At 65.4% G+C, this 14,507-nt stretch overlaps 1 protein-coding gene and 1 pseudogene across 1 annotated transcript; one reads left to right on the top strand and one right to left on the bottom strand.

Moving 5' to 3' along the window:
* Positions 1 to 410: 410 nt before the first annotated feature.
* Positions 411 to 4,694, top strand: LOC149860348 (phosphatidylinositol 4,5-bisphosphate 3-kinase catalytic subunit alpha isoform pseudogene; annotated as a pseudogene).
* A 140-nt stretch (positions 4,695 to 4,834) lies between these two features.
* Positions 4,835 to 14,335, bottom strand: AXL (AXL receptor tyrosine kinase). Its single transcript, XM_090053125.1, has 20 exons — positions 14,153 to 14,335; positions 13,181 to 13,379; positions 12,998 to 13,098; positions 12,727 to 12,909; positions 12,098 to 12,178; positions 11,872 to 11,987; positions 10,822 to 11,017; positions 10,567 to 10,706; positions 10,036 to 10,177; positions 9,890 to 9,916; positions 9,571 to 9,703; positions 9,394 to 9,485; positions 9,112 to 9,207; positions 8,876 to 8,953; positions 8,231 to 8,323; positions 7,796 to 7,917; positions 7,534 to 7,643; positions 6,902 to 7,061; positions 6,038 to 6,174; positions 4,835 to 5,812 (listed from the first exon to the last, which is right to left on the bottom strand). Exons 1-20 carry the CDS (start codon positions 14,250 to 14,252, stop codon positions 5,452 to 5,454), a joined length of 2,667 nt encoding a protein of 888 aa, XP_089909251.1. The 5' UTR covers positions 14,253 to 14,335; the 3' UTR covers positions 4,835 to 5,451.
* Between the last annotated feature and the right edge of the window lie 172 nt (positions 14,336 to 14,507).

Genomic DNA, 14,507 nt, shown 5'->3' with positions numbered 1-14,507 from the left:
TGAAAGGGGCTGGCAGCGGACCAATCGCAGAAGGCGTCGCTCTTCTGCTGCGCTGGAGGGCGCGGAGGCGCCTGGGCTGGGCGGGGCCAGAGTGTTAGCACGCCTCCTATTGGCTGAGCCGCGGCGCGGCGCCTGTTGGGCGGGGCCAGCGTGCTAACACGCCTCCTATTGGCTGTTTGGGTGCCTCCCATTGGCTGAGCCTTGCACGAGCTTAACAGCTTTTTTTTTGGAGGGTCGTTGCCCCTTTCCCATTGGCAGAGCCCTGGCAACCAGGGCTGAGGTAGGGTGTTAACCTGCTTCCTATTGGCGCAGCCCCACTGACGCGTTGTCAGCCACGCTCTCTGGCTGAGAGCAATTGGCACCATTATGGGCGACGAGGACAGGCAGCCCCAGTCGTGAGGAGGGCGGCCATGTTGCCCCAGCCCTCCTGCGGCGACTCGTGGGGCACCTGCATGATGCCGCCCACCGTCCTCCTTGAGTGCCTTCTTCCCAACGGGATGATGGTGCCCATGGAGAGCCCCCGCGAGGCCTCGCTGCTGTCCGTGAAGCGCCGGCTCTTCTGCGAGGCCGGGAAATACCCCCTTCCCCACCTCCTCCGTGATGCCTCCCGCTACGTCTTCGTGGGTGTCACGCAGGACGCCGCCCGAGAAGAGTTTTTTGACGAGGCGCGGCGGCTCTGTGACCTGCGGCTCTTTCGGCCCTTTCTCCAAGTGGTCGAACCGGCTGGCGACTGGGACGAGAAGATCCTGAACCGGGAGATCAGGCTGGCCATCGGCGTGCCCATCCGCGAGCTGGAGGCGTCGAGGGACCCGGAAGTGCGGGACTTCCGCCGGAACGTCCTGAACATCTGCCACGAGGCTGCTGAGCGGCGAGGGGCCGATGCGCCTCGCAGCCGGGCTTTGTACACGTGGCCTCCCCGCGTCCATGCTTCGCCTGAGCTGCCCCGGCCCTTGTACGACAAGCTAGACGAAGGGCAAATGGTAGTGGCCATATGGGTCGTAGGGTCCCTGAATAATAAGCAGAAATACCCCTTAAAAATCAGCCATGATTGTCTGCCGGAGCACGCGATTGCCGAAGCAGTCAGGGCACAAACACGAAGCGTGTCGCTGGCACCTGAGCAAGTAAAACGCCGTGTCTTAAAGTACCAGGATAAGTATGTTTTAAAAGTGTGCGGCTGTGATGAATACTTGCTAGAAAGATATCCTCTCAGCCAGTATAAGCATGTAAGAAACTGCATCATGGTTGGCCTCGTGCCCAATCTGATGCTGATGTCCAAAGAAAGCCTGTATGCCCAGTTGCCATTGGATAGCTTTACCGTGCCATCTTGTCCCAGAGGTGTTTCTACGCCTACCCCGTACACAAATGCAGAAGCTTCAGCCAAATCCCTCTGGTCTATAAACAGTGCTCTCAGAATAAGAATCTTCTGTGCCACGTACATCAACGTAAATACACGGGACGTGGACAAGATATATGTCCGAACAGGTATCTATCATGGCGGTGAACCATTATGCGACAACGTGAAAACTCAAAGGGTGCCTTGTTGCCATCCGAGATGGGACGAATGGCTGTCGTACGATCTGTACGTTCCTGATCTCCCTCGTGCTGCTCGCCTTTGCCTTTCCCTCTGCTCTGTCAAAGGCAGGAGGGGTGCGAAAGAGGAACATTGCCCACTGGCTTGGGGAAACGTGAACATGTTTGATTACACGCACACTCTTGTATCTGGGAAAATGGCTTTGAGTATGTGGCCAGTACCACACGGGCTGGAAGACCTGCTGAATCCTATTGGCATGAGTGGGTCCAATCCAAGCAAGGAAACTCCTTGTCTAGAGCTGGAATTTGATAGTTTTAGTGGTCCTGTCAAGTTTCCAGACATGACAGTGATTGAAGACCATGCCAGCAGGGCTGTCTCTCTAGAACTTGGGTGTAACTACAGCCATATGGAGCTGACTAACAGGCTAGCTAAAGGTTTTGAAGTAAGAGAAAGCGACAAAGAACAACTCCGTGCAATTGGCACAAGAGATCCGCTTTCTGAAATCACTGAACAAGAGAAGGACTTTCTTTGGAGCCACAGATATAGTTGTGGAAACACTCCAGAAATTCTGCCCAAGCTGCTTTTGTCCGTGAAATGGAACTCAAGAGATGAAGTAGCCCAGATGTACTGCCTGATAAAAGACTGGCCCCTAATCAAGGCAGAACAAGCAATGGAGCTTTTGGACTGTAATTATCCCGATCCTGTGGTGCGATCGTTTGCTGTTCACTGTTTGGAAAAGTGCTTGACCGATGACCAGCTGTCTCAGTACTTAATCCAACTGGTACAGGTTCTGAAATACGAGCAATACTTGGATAATCTGCTGGGGAGATTTTTGCTCCAGAAAGCACTGACCAATCAAACAATAGGGCATTTTTTCTTTTGGCATTTAAAGTCTGAAATGCACAATACAAGTGTGCGGCAGAGATTTGGATTGCTTTTGGAGTCCTACTGTTCAGCATGCGGGATGTACCTAAAGCACCTGCGGAGGCAGGTAGAAGCCATGGAGAAGCTAACTCACCTTACTAATATTCTCAAGCAGGAAAAGAAAGATGAAGCACTGAAGGCACAAATGAAGTTTCTCATTGAACACATGAGGAGACCAGATTTCATGGAAGCTTTGCAAGGTTTTATCTCTCCTCTTAACCCTGCCCTTCAGCTAGGAAACCTCAGGCTCGAGGAGTGCAGGGTTATGTCCTCTGCAAGAAGGCCTCTCTGGCTAAACTGGGACAACCCAGATATTATGGCTGAACTGTTATTTCAGAACAATGAGATCATCTTTAAAAATGGGGATGATTTACGTCAGGACATGCTAACGCTTCAGATTATTCAAATTATGGAAAACATCTGGCAAAAGGAAGGTCTTGATCTTCGGATGCTGCCTTATGGCTGTTTGTCTATCGGCGACTGCGTGGGCCTTATCGAGGTGGTCAGAAGCTCTCATACAATCATGGAGATTCAGTGCAAAGGAGGCCTAAAGGGCGCCCTGCAGTTCAGCAGCCACACGCTACATCAGTGGCTCAAAGATGAGAACCAAGGAGTGGCATACGACGCAGCAATCGAGTTGTTCACACGTTCCTGTGCCGGCTATTGCGTCGCTACCTTCATACTGGGCATCGGTGACCGTCACAATAGCAACATCATGGTGAAGGATGACGGGCAGCTGTTTCACATTGATTTTGGACACTTCCTGGATCACAAGAAGAAAAAATTTGGCTACAAGCGAGAGCGCGTGCCATTCGTCCTCACGCAAGATTTCTTACTTGTGATTAGTAAAGGAAACCCAGACTGTACCAAAACACAGGAGTTTGAAAGGTTTCAAGAGACGTGCTATAAGGCTTACTTAGCAATTCGGCAGCGGGCCAACCTCTTCATCAGTCTCTTCTCCATGATGCTCGGCTCGGGCATACCAGAACTGCAGTCTTTTGATGACATTGCTTACGTTCGAAAGACGCTCGCCTTGGACAGAACTGAGCAGGAAGCTCTGGGCTATTTCACAAAACAGATGAATGATGCTCACCACGGCGGCTGGACGACAAAAATGGACTGGGTCTTCCACACGATAAAGCAACGTGCCTTGAACTGAAGTGAAAGCAAAGAGGACCAAAACCGACAGCCTGCTTTTAGGGCTGCACCGCTAACACCTGTTGGATCAGAGTCACACAAACCACAAACGATGTTAGAAGTTACAGCAAGAACAGGGGCAGTTTTCCCCTGGGCTTCACCCACGTTTTGTAGGCTCTTTAACTTCATGTTATGCTTTAAACCCCAAAAAAAGGGTTTGGAAGTTTTTCCTGTTTCTGGTTTTTTGATTAAGGATTATTTGGCAGGAGGAGAGTGCCAGCATCAGAGGCCGTCCATGATGCGCTACAGCAAGAGCTCTGGTTCAGGAGGTGGAGACAATACCACGTTTCTAATGAGTGGAAAGGGAACTTCTCGTTTCCCTTGGCTATTTAGATGCTGCGTATCTGGAAGGAGAGGAGTTTCAAGGGCAGAACTGTTAAAAATAATAGTGAGGGAACCACAGTGCCTTTAACTGTATTCACACACGTCCTGTTTGGGGTTTAACTGAACCTTTTTGTTCTGGGGTCTCTTGTCTGCTTGGTTTTTGAAAGCAGTGTGAAATAAGTCTGATACATACTGGGTTTTTCCTTGGGCCGTGTTTGTACAGGGGGAAATAAAACATTCTAGTGTTCATTTTGGGTTCGATTGGATTGAACGTGAACTGAACGGGCAATTTCATGCGTGTTCGGAGCTTAAAGACCAGTTATTAAAATTGTTTTATTAAAATTTATGATGTATTATTTATTAAAATAATCTTCCAATAATTTTTTGTATAAAGGCGATGGCTAGCATAGGAGCTATTATTAGTATATACTTTCAATATGGTTTGTCCCAGAGTCACTCTTTAATTTGGCCACCCAGTTCTAGCTGTCCAATGCTCCTGTTACCTGTTGTGTTGCTGGGGGTGACCAGCTTTCCTTCTAGGACCAAATTCAGCCCGGGTGAGAGAGGACACGAGACCATACTCGGCAGTGGGAGACACAGCTGGCAGAGCCAGAGGTGAATTTGTCCTCAGTTTCTTCAGCAAGTGAGTTTGGTGAGGGAGGGGGAAGGGGGTCTGTCCATCCACCCCATTGCTTCACCCCCCCCAGGCACGTACAGCTCCGAGCACGGTGCCAAGGCCTCCCCAGGTGGTGCAAACGGACCCAAGCTCCTATCCATCCACACCGCCCAGCTTCCCCATCCCTGGAGCCCATGATGCCCCTGCCCCACCCCAGTCCAGCAGCTGCGGCCCCTGGGAAGTTCTGCAAAGAGTGTGTTTATTCCCAGGCATGTACAGCGCCGAGTGTGGGGCGTACAAACCAGTTCATATACAGCACGTACAAAACGGGGCAGTATGTACAGAGGAGGCTGGGCTTGGTTGTGAGGTGGGGGGGCCACAGCCAGGGTCCACCTTCCTGGGGCTGTGGGAGCTGAGGCTTGGCAGGCCCAGGACATGTCAGGCACCACCCCACAAAGGAGGGGGAGTGTGGAGGCTAGGGCAGGGGGGCAAAGGGGCCATGTTCTGCCCTGCTGACCTTCAGGCTTGGGGGGGGTGTCTGTCGGACGGACGATTGCATGGGGTTGGGGGGAGCAATGGCAGTGAAACAGCTTGGGGAGGGGAACGTACCAACTGGAGGGGGGGGCTAGTGGTTGTGGGGGGACCAATGGGGGCAGCCAGGCCCAGCCAGCCCTTGTCCCGCAGGGCTAGTTGCCCCCCTCAAATGCCCCTAGCCCCCCACCCCTGTGGGAGGTTATGTACCAGGGGTGTCTCACCGGGAGGAGGGGGCACTCCATCCTGCCCTGCCCCCGGTGCCCCAGAGCATACTGGGAAGAGAACAATGGGGGTGGGGGTAGGGGTCCAAGAGACCCCCCCATACTCAAGCCCCCTCTTCAGAGGCAGTGAAGGGCGAGGAGTTCCCAGGGGGGTCTCCCAGGGCCCGGCTGCCCTCATGGGGGGGTGGGCATAGCACATAGCGGCCGGCCCCCTGTGAAGGGGGCACCTGGGCCCCAGCACCCCCGCCCTTAGGGCAGCCCTGCTCTTCGGGGCCCCACCCCCCAACGGCACCCAGCTCCGCCCTCTCGCCTGCTCCCCCCTCCTCCATGTTGACATAGAGGGTCTCAGCGGGGTCCATGGCCGGCGGGAGCCCCCCCAGGATCTTGGCCAGCGCCTCGTGCAGCTCCTCAAAGCCCGGCCGGTCCCGGGGGCTCAGCGCCCAGCAGCTCGACATCAGCTCGTACCTGTGGAGGGGGAGGGTGGAGTAAGATGCAGCCACCTCTGGGACAGGATGTTGGGGCTGGGTCTAACAGGGACTTGGGATGCAGCCACTTCTGGGGTGGAACATGAAGGCTGGGCATAACAGGGACCTGAGATGCGGCCACCTCTGGGGCGGGCACACCCTGAGGACACAGACCTGCCCCACGGCCTGCTGGGAGCAATCCGGGGGGGTTGGTGGGGGCACTCACAGGCCGTCGAGGCAGTCGGGCGGCTGGCGCAGCCGGTGGCCCTGGCGCAGGTAGTCGTAGATCTCGCTGTTCTCCACGCCTGGGTACGGCGTCTGCCCCCGCGTCGCGATCTCCCACATGGTCACCCCGAACGACCACTATCGGGAGGGTGGTAAGGAGCAGGGGTTAGTGCCCTCCCATTGGCCATGGGCAGCAAGGGCACCTTCCCACTGGCCACCATGCATGGTGCCCTCTTATTCCCCTCCCAGCCAGGGGCAGGAACCACGGCCGATGGCAGCAATGGTGCCCCTGCATTGGCCAGGGGCCATCACAGTCGCCCCTCCCCATTGGCTGGGGAACAGCAACCATGCCCTCCCAAGAATGGTGACCTCCCATTGGCCAGGCTCAATAACAGTGCCATCCCATTGGCTGATGGCAAATCATGGCACCTTCTCATTGGCTAGGGGCAACACCCATGCCCTCCTACTGGCTGGGGACAGGAACCGTGGCCCTGTACTGTCTGGTGGGGCAGGGACAGTAACAGTGCCCTCCCATTGGCTGGGGGCAGGCCAGCACCCATGTCCTTTCATTCGCCGGGGGCACTACTGGTACCCTCACATTGGCCAGAAGCAGGTGGGGGTCAGTAATGGTGCCTTCTTATTGGCTGAGGACAGGCAGGGAGCAGAAATGCTGCCTTCCCACTGGCTGGATGAGGACGGGAACCATGCCTTTCCATTGGCTGGGGCCAGTACTGGGGCCCTCCCATTGGTCACGGGGGCAGTAACTGTGTCCTTGGGGACACTAGTGGCACATTCCTATTGGCTAGGAGTGGCAGGGGGCTGTGCCGGGGCCCCCCCCCTTGGCCAGGGGCCGGTGGCACCTCACCACGTCGCTCTTGGTGGTGTAGACGCGGTCGGCCAGGCTCTCAATGGCGATCCACTTGACGGGCATCTTGGCGATGCGGCCCTGGCGGTAGTAGTCACCGCTGTAGATCTTCTTGGACAGCCCGAAGTCGGCCACGCGCACCCGCATGCTCTCGTCCAGCCTGGGGGTGGGCTCAGTGTGGGCGGGGCTGGGGGCGGGGCCACCAAGGGGGGGCCCACGGACTGGGGCCGTGGGAGTGGAGCTAATGTTAGGGGTGGAGCCACTGGAGCCACGGGAAGTGGGGAGGGGCTGGGGCAGAGCTGTTGAGGTCAGGGCAGGGCCACGGAGCTGGCCGGGGGCCACTGAGGGTAGGGGGCAGAGACAAGGGGCTGAGGGCGGGGCTATTGAGGATGGCGGTGTCCCAAGGGGTGGGGGCAGGGCCAAGGGGCGGGGCCAGTGGGGGGGGGGGATGTGTCCATAGAGCTGAGGCAATGCCACAGAGTGGGAGGCGGAGACAAGGGCCTGTGGGCGGGGCCACTGGGGCAGAGCTTCCTAACCAGTGGGGCTCAGGGCCGGGGCAGCGGGTCTGAACCTGCCCATGCCGCCCTTGCCCGGAGGTTGGGGCGCTGGGGGCCAGGGTCGGGGCCACTCACATGCAGTTCCGCGCCGCCAGGTCACGGTGGATGAAGCTCTTGCTGCTCAGGTAGGCCATGCCGCTGGCGATGTCGGCCATGAACTTCAGCAGCGTCTGCATCGGCAGGTACTGCAGGGGCGGAGGTGGGGGGTGAGCCTGGGGCAGCTGCGTCTGGGGGTGGCCACGCGGGTGGGAGCTCGGGGGGCAGAAACGGCTGGCTCGGGGGGCAGCAGGGGGCAGCAGGGGGGGTGCGACTGGGTCTGGGGCGCCGAGGGGCTCACCGTGGGGGTGTCTCCGAGGCGCGAGTAGAGCAGGAAGCTGTGCAGGTCTCCGTGCTGCATGAAGGGCAGGAGCACGACGGGGGCGGGGAAGCCCCCACCCTCCGAGCTCTGCAGGCAGACCCCTGTGGGGGGCAAGGGGGGGTCAGGCCGGACTCCCGGGTCCCATCCAGCCCCCATTACCACCCCCCGCGGGTCCCAGCTCTGCGTTCCCAGGGGACCGGAGACCCCGCTTCCTGTCCACGTTCCCAGGGCATCGTGGGTGACACGTGGCCCATCGCACGGGCTCCCTGCCAGCCCCTCCCGCCTCAGCCCCCTCCCGGCTCCCGGGGGGACGCCGGCATCTTCCGCCCATTGCATTCGCCTCCTCCCAGGCCACGGGCGGCTCCCAGTGCGGACGGGCTGGGCCCCGTTAACCCCCGCGGCGCCGGGCCCCACCAATCAGCGTCATGACGTTGGGGTGGTCGAAGTCCTTCATGCAAACCGCCTCGCTCAGGAAGTCCTCCAGCTCGCTGCGTGTGCAGATGGCAACTGCGGGCACAGGGGGGCGGGGTCAAGGTTCAGGGGGTGGGGCCACCAGGGGCACAGCCTGAGGAGGGCGGGGCTACAGGGCAAGGGGCGGGGCAGCCTGAAGGGGCAGGTGCCTGGGGGTGGAGTCAGAGCCTTTGGGGGCAGAGCCATGGCACGCAGGGGCGAGGCCGCAGCATGTGGCATATAGTAAGCAAAGTCATAGCACATAGGGGGTGGAGTCGCAACCTGGGGGGCGGGGCCACAGCCCTGGAAAGCAGCTGCCCAGGACATGGCAGGGAGGGGACGAAGCTATGGCACAGGGCACGCAGCCAGCACCCATGGGGTGGAGTCAGAGCCCCTGGGGCGTAACCACTGGGGAAGGGGCGGAGGGGGTGGGATTACAGCACGGGGCAGGGCCGTTTGGCTTGTGGCACTCAGGGGGCGGAGACATGGCACCAGGGGGTGGACTCACTGCCAGCAGGAGCAGGGCTATGGAGGGGTGTGGCACATGGGGGCGGACCCTGGGCACAGCCCCACCCCCAGGCCTGGCAGGGGGCCATGGGGGGCACTCACTCTTCATGGTCTTCACGGCCACCTTGAGCACGGCGCCGTCGCGGTGCAGCTGCCCCTCGACCACCGCGCCAAACTCACCTGTGGGCACCAGGCCGGGCACTCGTGGGGGGGCCAGGACATGCCTGTGCCCCCCCGTGTCTGCCCCCGTCCTGCTGGTGCCCCTCACTCCCACCCTGGCCGGATCAGGCCCCACCCCACAATGCCACGGGGGAAGGGCAGGGGTGGGGGGGCAGTACCTTCACCCAGTGTCTTGCCCAGGGCCACGCGGTGCCGGTCGACCATGACGTCCCGCAGCTTCTCCTTCAGCTCCTCGCTGATGCCCAGGCGGTTCACTGGGGGGGCAAGGGGGGCATCAGGGCCTGCCCCCCTGCCACGGGCTCAGGGTAAGAGGGGGGGGTCTCTGCCCCCTGCATGAGGCTGGGAGGGGAAACTGAGGCAGGGGGGCCTGCTGCAGGTGGAGGAGGGAAGGGATAGGTGGGCGAAGGGACCCAGGCATGCGGGCCGGTGGGGGCACTCACACGTGGCCTCGGTGGTCCGGCGGCTGTAGGACTTGCGGACGCGGTAATGGACCACGAGCTCACCCCGCTCGAGCCGCGGCTCGAAGGCTTGGCTGCGGGGAGGGGGCTGGGTGAGACCCACAGTCCCCCCCCCGGAGCCCCTCACTCCCGACCGGCAGCCCCCCGCCCCCCACTCACCCGTAGCGCGTCTCCTTGCGCCGCACCCGGGCGAGGAAGAGGACGAGGATGATGCTGAAGGCTCCGGCCGCTGCCACGGCCACGACCACGGCCCACCAGGGCCAGGCCAGGGCGGGGGCCGCCACGTCCCTCACTGCCATGGGGAGGGGGCGGGGGGTGTTAGTCGGTTTCAGCGGGCTGGGGGGCCCATCCCTGCCACCTGCTTTGCAGAGGGGGGACCTCTGCGGTGCCCCCCCCCCCCCAGGCTTCTGGGTGGTTGGGGGCAGGAGGCACCAGGGAGGTATCCGTGGGGGGTAGTATTGGGGCTACCCCCCCTCACCTGTCTGCGGCTCCGGCTGGCCGTCATCTGCAGGGGAGAACAGACGCGGCCCCGTCAGCCCCCCACCAGCCCGGAAACGACCCAGGCCCCCGGGGAGGAGGCCGGGAGCCAAACTGGGGGTCCCAACCTCCGGCCCCGGTACTCACGGTCGGGGCTGGGCACGGGCAGGGGGAGGCTCCAGGGCCCCTCGCCGGCGCCGGTCCGGGCGGCCACGCGCACCGTCAGGTTCTGCACGGCTGGCGCCAGCTCCAGCGCCGCCTCCCGCGCCAGCCCCACGTCCACCACCACCTGCGGGGGGCCACCGTGTCACGAGCTGCCCCGGCCTCAGCTCCTCGGAGGCGGGGTCAGGTCCAGGGGCCCCAGCTGTGCTAGGCCGCTGGCACCAGGAGGGGCGGGGCCAAGTGGGCTGGGGCTGCCGTAGGTCAGTGGCCGGGGGGTGCGACTGTGCTAGGGGTGGGGCTCCCCATAGGGGCTGCCATAGGCTGGCTAGCACCCAGGGTGGGGAAGGGGAAGGGGAAGGGGAAGGGGAAGGGGGCGGGGATATGGCAGGGGTGGGGCTCCCCTCATGCGCGGCGATAGGCTGGTCGGTATCTGGGGTGGGGCAAGTGGGTGGGGCCATGGCAGGGGGCGGGGCTCAGCTCACGGCCAGCGGGGATGGGGGCGGGGACAGGGCTCACCTCGGGCAGGCCGGCACTGCGATAGGCCAGGCGGTAGCCGTGCAGGACCCCGGGCAGGCGCCCGGGGGGCTCCCGCCACTGCACCAGGGCGCGGGTCCCGTTGCGGGTGGCCGTCACGTCGTCCGGGGGGGTGCTGGGCGCTGGGGAGGGGGCACACGTGAGAGGGGCTCGAACCTCCCGCTCCTGCATCGCCCCCGAAAAGAACCGAGGCGTCTGCCCCCCCCGACCCCCAGCGCAGGCGACCCTGGCACTCACGGGCCTCGAGGGTGCGGGCAGGCAGCCAATGGGTCCAGCGGGAGGCGCCGGCGCGGCTGCGGCAGGCGGCGCGCACGTGGTAGCTGGCGAAGGGCTCCAGGTCCCCGAGCACTAGGCCGAAGGGGGGCACCGAGACGCTGAGGGCACGAGGGGTGTTGGGGGGGGCCGGGGGCAGCTCCTCGTCCGAGCGCAGCACCTAGGGGGGTGAGGGGGGTGCTCAGGCCGCGGACCCCCCACGGGCCCGGCCGGCGCCCCTCAGTCCCGACCTGCAGCCCCCCGCCCCCCGAAAGGGGAAGCGTGACGTGCTGATGCCCAGATATTTTTCCCTGTTTCCGACAGACCTCGGCTCTCACTTCTGCTTTCCTGCCCCCCCGGACATCCGCCCCCCCCCCCCCCCCATTCCCTCCTTCCACCCCGGACACCCCCGCTCCCCCCCGCCCGCCACCCAGTGCCCCCAGCCCTGCTGGTGGGAAACTGAAACTCAGCTGGCCCGTGGGGAAGCGAAAGTGCGTGCAGGGGGGGAATAGGGAGAGAACATGGGGGGGCTGCTACCTTTGTAGCCCCCCCTCCCACCGCTGGCCAAGCCGTAACGGGCAGGGGCTGCGGGTTGGGAGCGAGGGGCACTGGCAGGGCCAGGGGGGGCAGGGGGCTGCGGGTCGGGAGCGAGGGGCGCTGGCAGGGCCAGGGGGGGCAGGGGGCTGCAGGTCGGGAGTAGGGGCGCTGGGGGGGCGGGGGGCTGCGGGTCGGGAGCGAGGGGCACTGGCAGGGCCAGGGGGGGCAGGGGGCTGCGGGTCGGGAGCGAGGGGCGCTGGCAGGGCCAGGGGGGGCAGGGGGCTGCAGGTCGGGAGTAGGGGCGCTGGGGGGGCGGGGGGCTGCGGGTCGGGAGCGAGGGGCGCTGGCAGGGCCGGGGGGGCAGGGGGCTGCAGGTCGGGAGTAGGGGCGCTGGGGGGGCGGGGGGCTGCGGGTCGGGAGCGAGGGGCACTGGCAGGGCCGGGGGGCCGGGGGACTGCGGGTCGGGAGGAGGGGCCCCAACTGCCCCCCCGGCCCTACCTGCACGGTGCAGTGGGTGAGGGGCTCGTCCCCGCTGGCCCCCGGCTCCCAGGCCAGCTCCAGCGCCGTCGTGCTCCGGGTCACCAGCGCCAGGTTCTGGGGTTGTTGCGGCACCACTGGGGAGGTCAGAGGTCATCCGGAGGGGGTCAGAACTCCCCCCCCACTCACTAGGGAGCCCCAGTGCATGCTGGGAGGGCCCCCCGGGGCCCGATCCTGCCCCCCTCACCTGTGACCACGGCCGTGCGGGAGGTGGTGACGCCCTTGGCGTTGTGCGCTTCGCACGAGAACTCGGCGCTGCGGGTCAGGCCTGGGGGGTGGGGGGGCGGATGAGTGGGGGGGGCCTGCCCCCGGTGCCCCTTATTCCCGCCCCGCAGCCCCCCGCCCCCGCCCCGGTGTCTCGCACAGCCCTGCCCCCCCACTCAAGGCCAGGAGGCCTTATCAGGGGCCGAGGCCGGAGCGCCACAGCCCCCGCGGCCCGGAGGGGGTGGGGGGGCATCGCTGCCTGCAGCCAAGGTCAGGCAACGGGGAGCGCCGGGGCGGGGGCAGGATGAGGCCCCAGCGTCCCCAGAGCCAGGAGCTGCCGGGGCCTGACTCAGCCCGTCCCTGCCCTGCATTCCCCTGCCCTGAGTCAGCCCCCCCGCGCCCCCCCAGCGCCGGGGGCTCTGTGCCTCGGCCCCCCCGGCCGTTCCCACGCTCGCGGGCGCCCAGCAGCCGCTGCCATTGAGAGGGGCACAAAGGGGCCGCGGCCCAGACAAGGGGCCCATTGAGACCGGGGGCGGGGGGGCAGCACGGGCATGGAGCCTGGCGCCGCCCCCAGCGCTGCCGGTGCCCACGGGCCCCGTGCCCCTCGCTTACCTGCCAGGGCGAGGGTGGAGGGCGCCCGGGCCAGCGCCTCGTGGAGGCCGTTGAGGGGGGCTCCGTCCTGCAGCCACACGAGCCGCACGGGCTCGGGGGGGCCCCGGGCCCCGCAGCTGAGGTTGAGCGGGGTCCCAGCGGCCACCGTCTGGTCCCGGGGCTCCTCGGAGAAGACGGGGAGGCCTGCGGGGGGGGGCGGGAGCTGACGCGCCGGGGCCTCGGCCGCCCCCCCGGCGCCCCTCGCTCCTGCCCCGCGGCCCCCGGCGCTCACCCTCCAGGGTCAGGTGGGCCTCGTCCGACAGCATCTGCTCGCCGTCCACCCACAGGGCGCACTGGTACCAGCCGACGTCGGAGAGCTGCGCCGCGGGGATGCTGCGGAGGCGGCAGGGTTGGGGCACCCGCGGGGCCCCCCGCGCCCCCCCGCGGCCCCTCGCTCGCGCCCCGCGGCCCCCACCTGAGCTCGCTGGTGCCCAGCCAGTCGTCCTCGTGCAGGGGCAGGTGCAGCTGGTTGCTGTCGGCCAGCTCCAGCGGGCGCCCGTTGTGGTGCCAGGCGATGTCGGGGGGCTCGTCCGGGGCCTGCACGGTGCAGCGCAGCGCCACGTCCTGGCCCGGCGACGCCGTCCGGTTGCCCGGGCTCTCCACGAACCGCAGCCCTGGGGGGGGGCCGCGTCACGCACCCGGGTCCTGCCCAGAGCCCCCCGCGGCCCGCGGGCGGGCGGGTTCTCGTTCCCGGGGGTGCCTGGCTCTTCGCCCCGGGCCCTGGGTCCTCTGCCCCCAGCCCCCGCCTGGGCTCTGCCCCCGGGCTGGCAGGGGGGTGGGCTCAGGCAGTCAAAGCGGGGGTGCGGGGCGGGGGGTTTTGGCCACCGGGTTTTTGTGGTGCAGTGCCTCAGTTTCCCCAGCCGCAGACGCGGCGCCTGAGCCCTGGGAGCGGGGGGCCGGAGGGGGCCGTTAACCCTTCCAGCCCGGGAGCCGCATCCAGCCTGCAGGCCGTGGGAAGGGAAGTCGCACCCGGCCCCAGCGCCGGGGGGTCGCGGCCTGGACCGGCCCAGGGCTTCCGGCCCCCCCACCCCCGCCCGGGACCTGGCCCCGAAATGCGGCTGCTTCTGGGGGGCGCTGGGGAACGTCCGCACGCACTGGCTGCGGGGCCCTGGGGGTGCCCCCGCCAAGAGGCGCCCGCTGCCCCCCGGGGGAGGGCCTGATCCGCCCCCCCGGCCCCAGATGTCCGGCTCCGCGCGGCCGCGGGGCTCTGGGGCTGCGTCGCCGGCCCCCACGCCGCAGGTGCGGGGGGGGGCCGGCCAAGACCCTCTCTCCCGACGCCCGCAGCCGCGCGTCCTGCCCCGGCCGCGCCTGAGCCCGGGGGCTGCGCCGCTCCGAGCACCGCCGGGCTCACGGGGGGAAACTGAGGCAGGCGGGCGGGCGCACTCACCGCGGGCGGCGGCGCCGGGGGCCGCCAGGAGCAGCAGCGGCAGCAGCAGCCGCGTCGGGACCGGGACCGGGGCCGGGGCCGGGACCGGGGCCGGGGCCATGGCCGGGCCGGGCCGGGGGCTGCGACCGAGTCCCGGCGCCCGCAGCTCCGCGCCCGCCCCGCCCCGCCCCGCGGCCCGCCCCGCCCCGCGCCGCACATTCCACCGGCGCCTCGGGGGTTAACCGGGGGGGGCCCGGGGCCTTAAAGGGACCGGCTCCCGGAGCGGGACGCCCGAGCCTCAGTTTCCCCCGCCCCGCTCTCCCCTTCCTGCCTCGTGCCCCCCGCAGCCGGGCCCCGGCTCCCCCCGGCTGGGAGA

Source organism: Crocodylus siamensis, chromosome 6 (assembly GCF_052110815.1).
Source record: "Crocodylus siamensis isolate JL-2025a chromosome 6, ASM5211081v1, whole genome shotgun sequence".
NCBI classification, from domain to species: Eukaryota; Metazoa; Chordata; order Crocodylia; family Crocodylidae; genus Crocodylus; species Crocodylus siamensis.
Note: the sequence above shows the minus strand (reverse complement) of the source record. Positions and strands in the feature narration are given on the sequence as shown.

Coding starts and splice junctions, on each gene's coding strand:
- AXL (XM_090053125.1), bottom strand. CDS start 14,252: ATGGCCCCGGCCCCGGTCCCGGCCCCGGCCCCGGTCCCGGTCCCGACG. Junction 9,486..9,570: donor CGCAAGGAGACGCGCTACGG/GTGAGTGGGGGG, acceptor CCCTCCCCGCAG/CCAAGCCTTCGAGCCGCGGC. Junction 8,324..8,875: donor GGCCGTGAAGACCATGAAGA/GTGAGTGCCCCC, acceptor CTGTGCCCGCAG/TTGCCATCTGCACACGCAGC.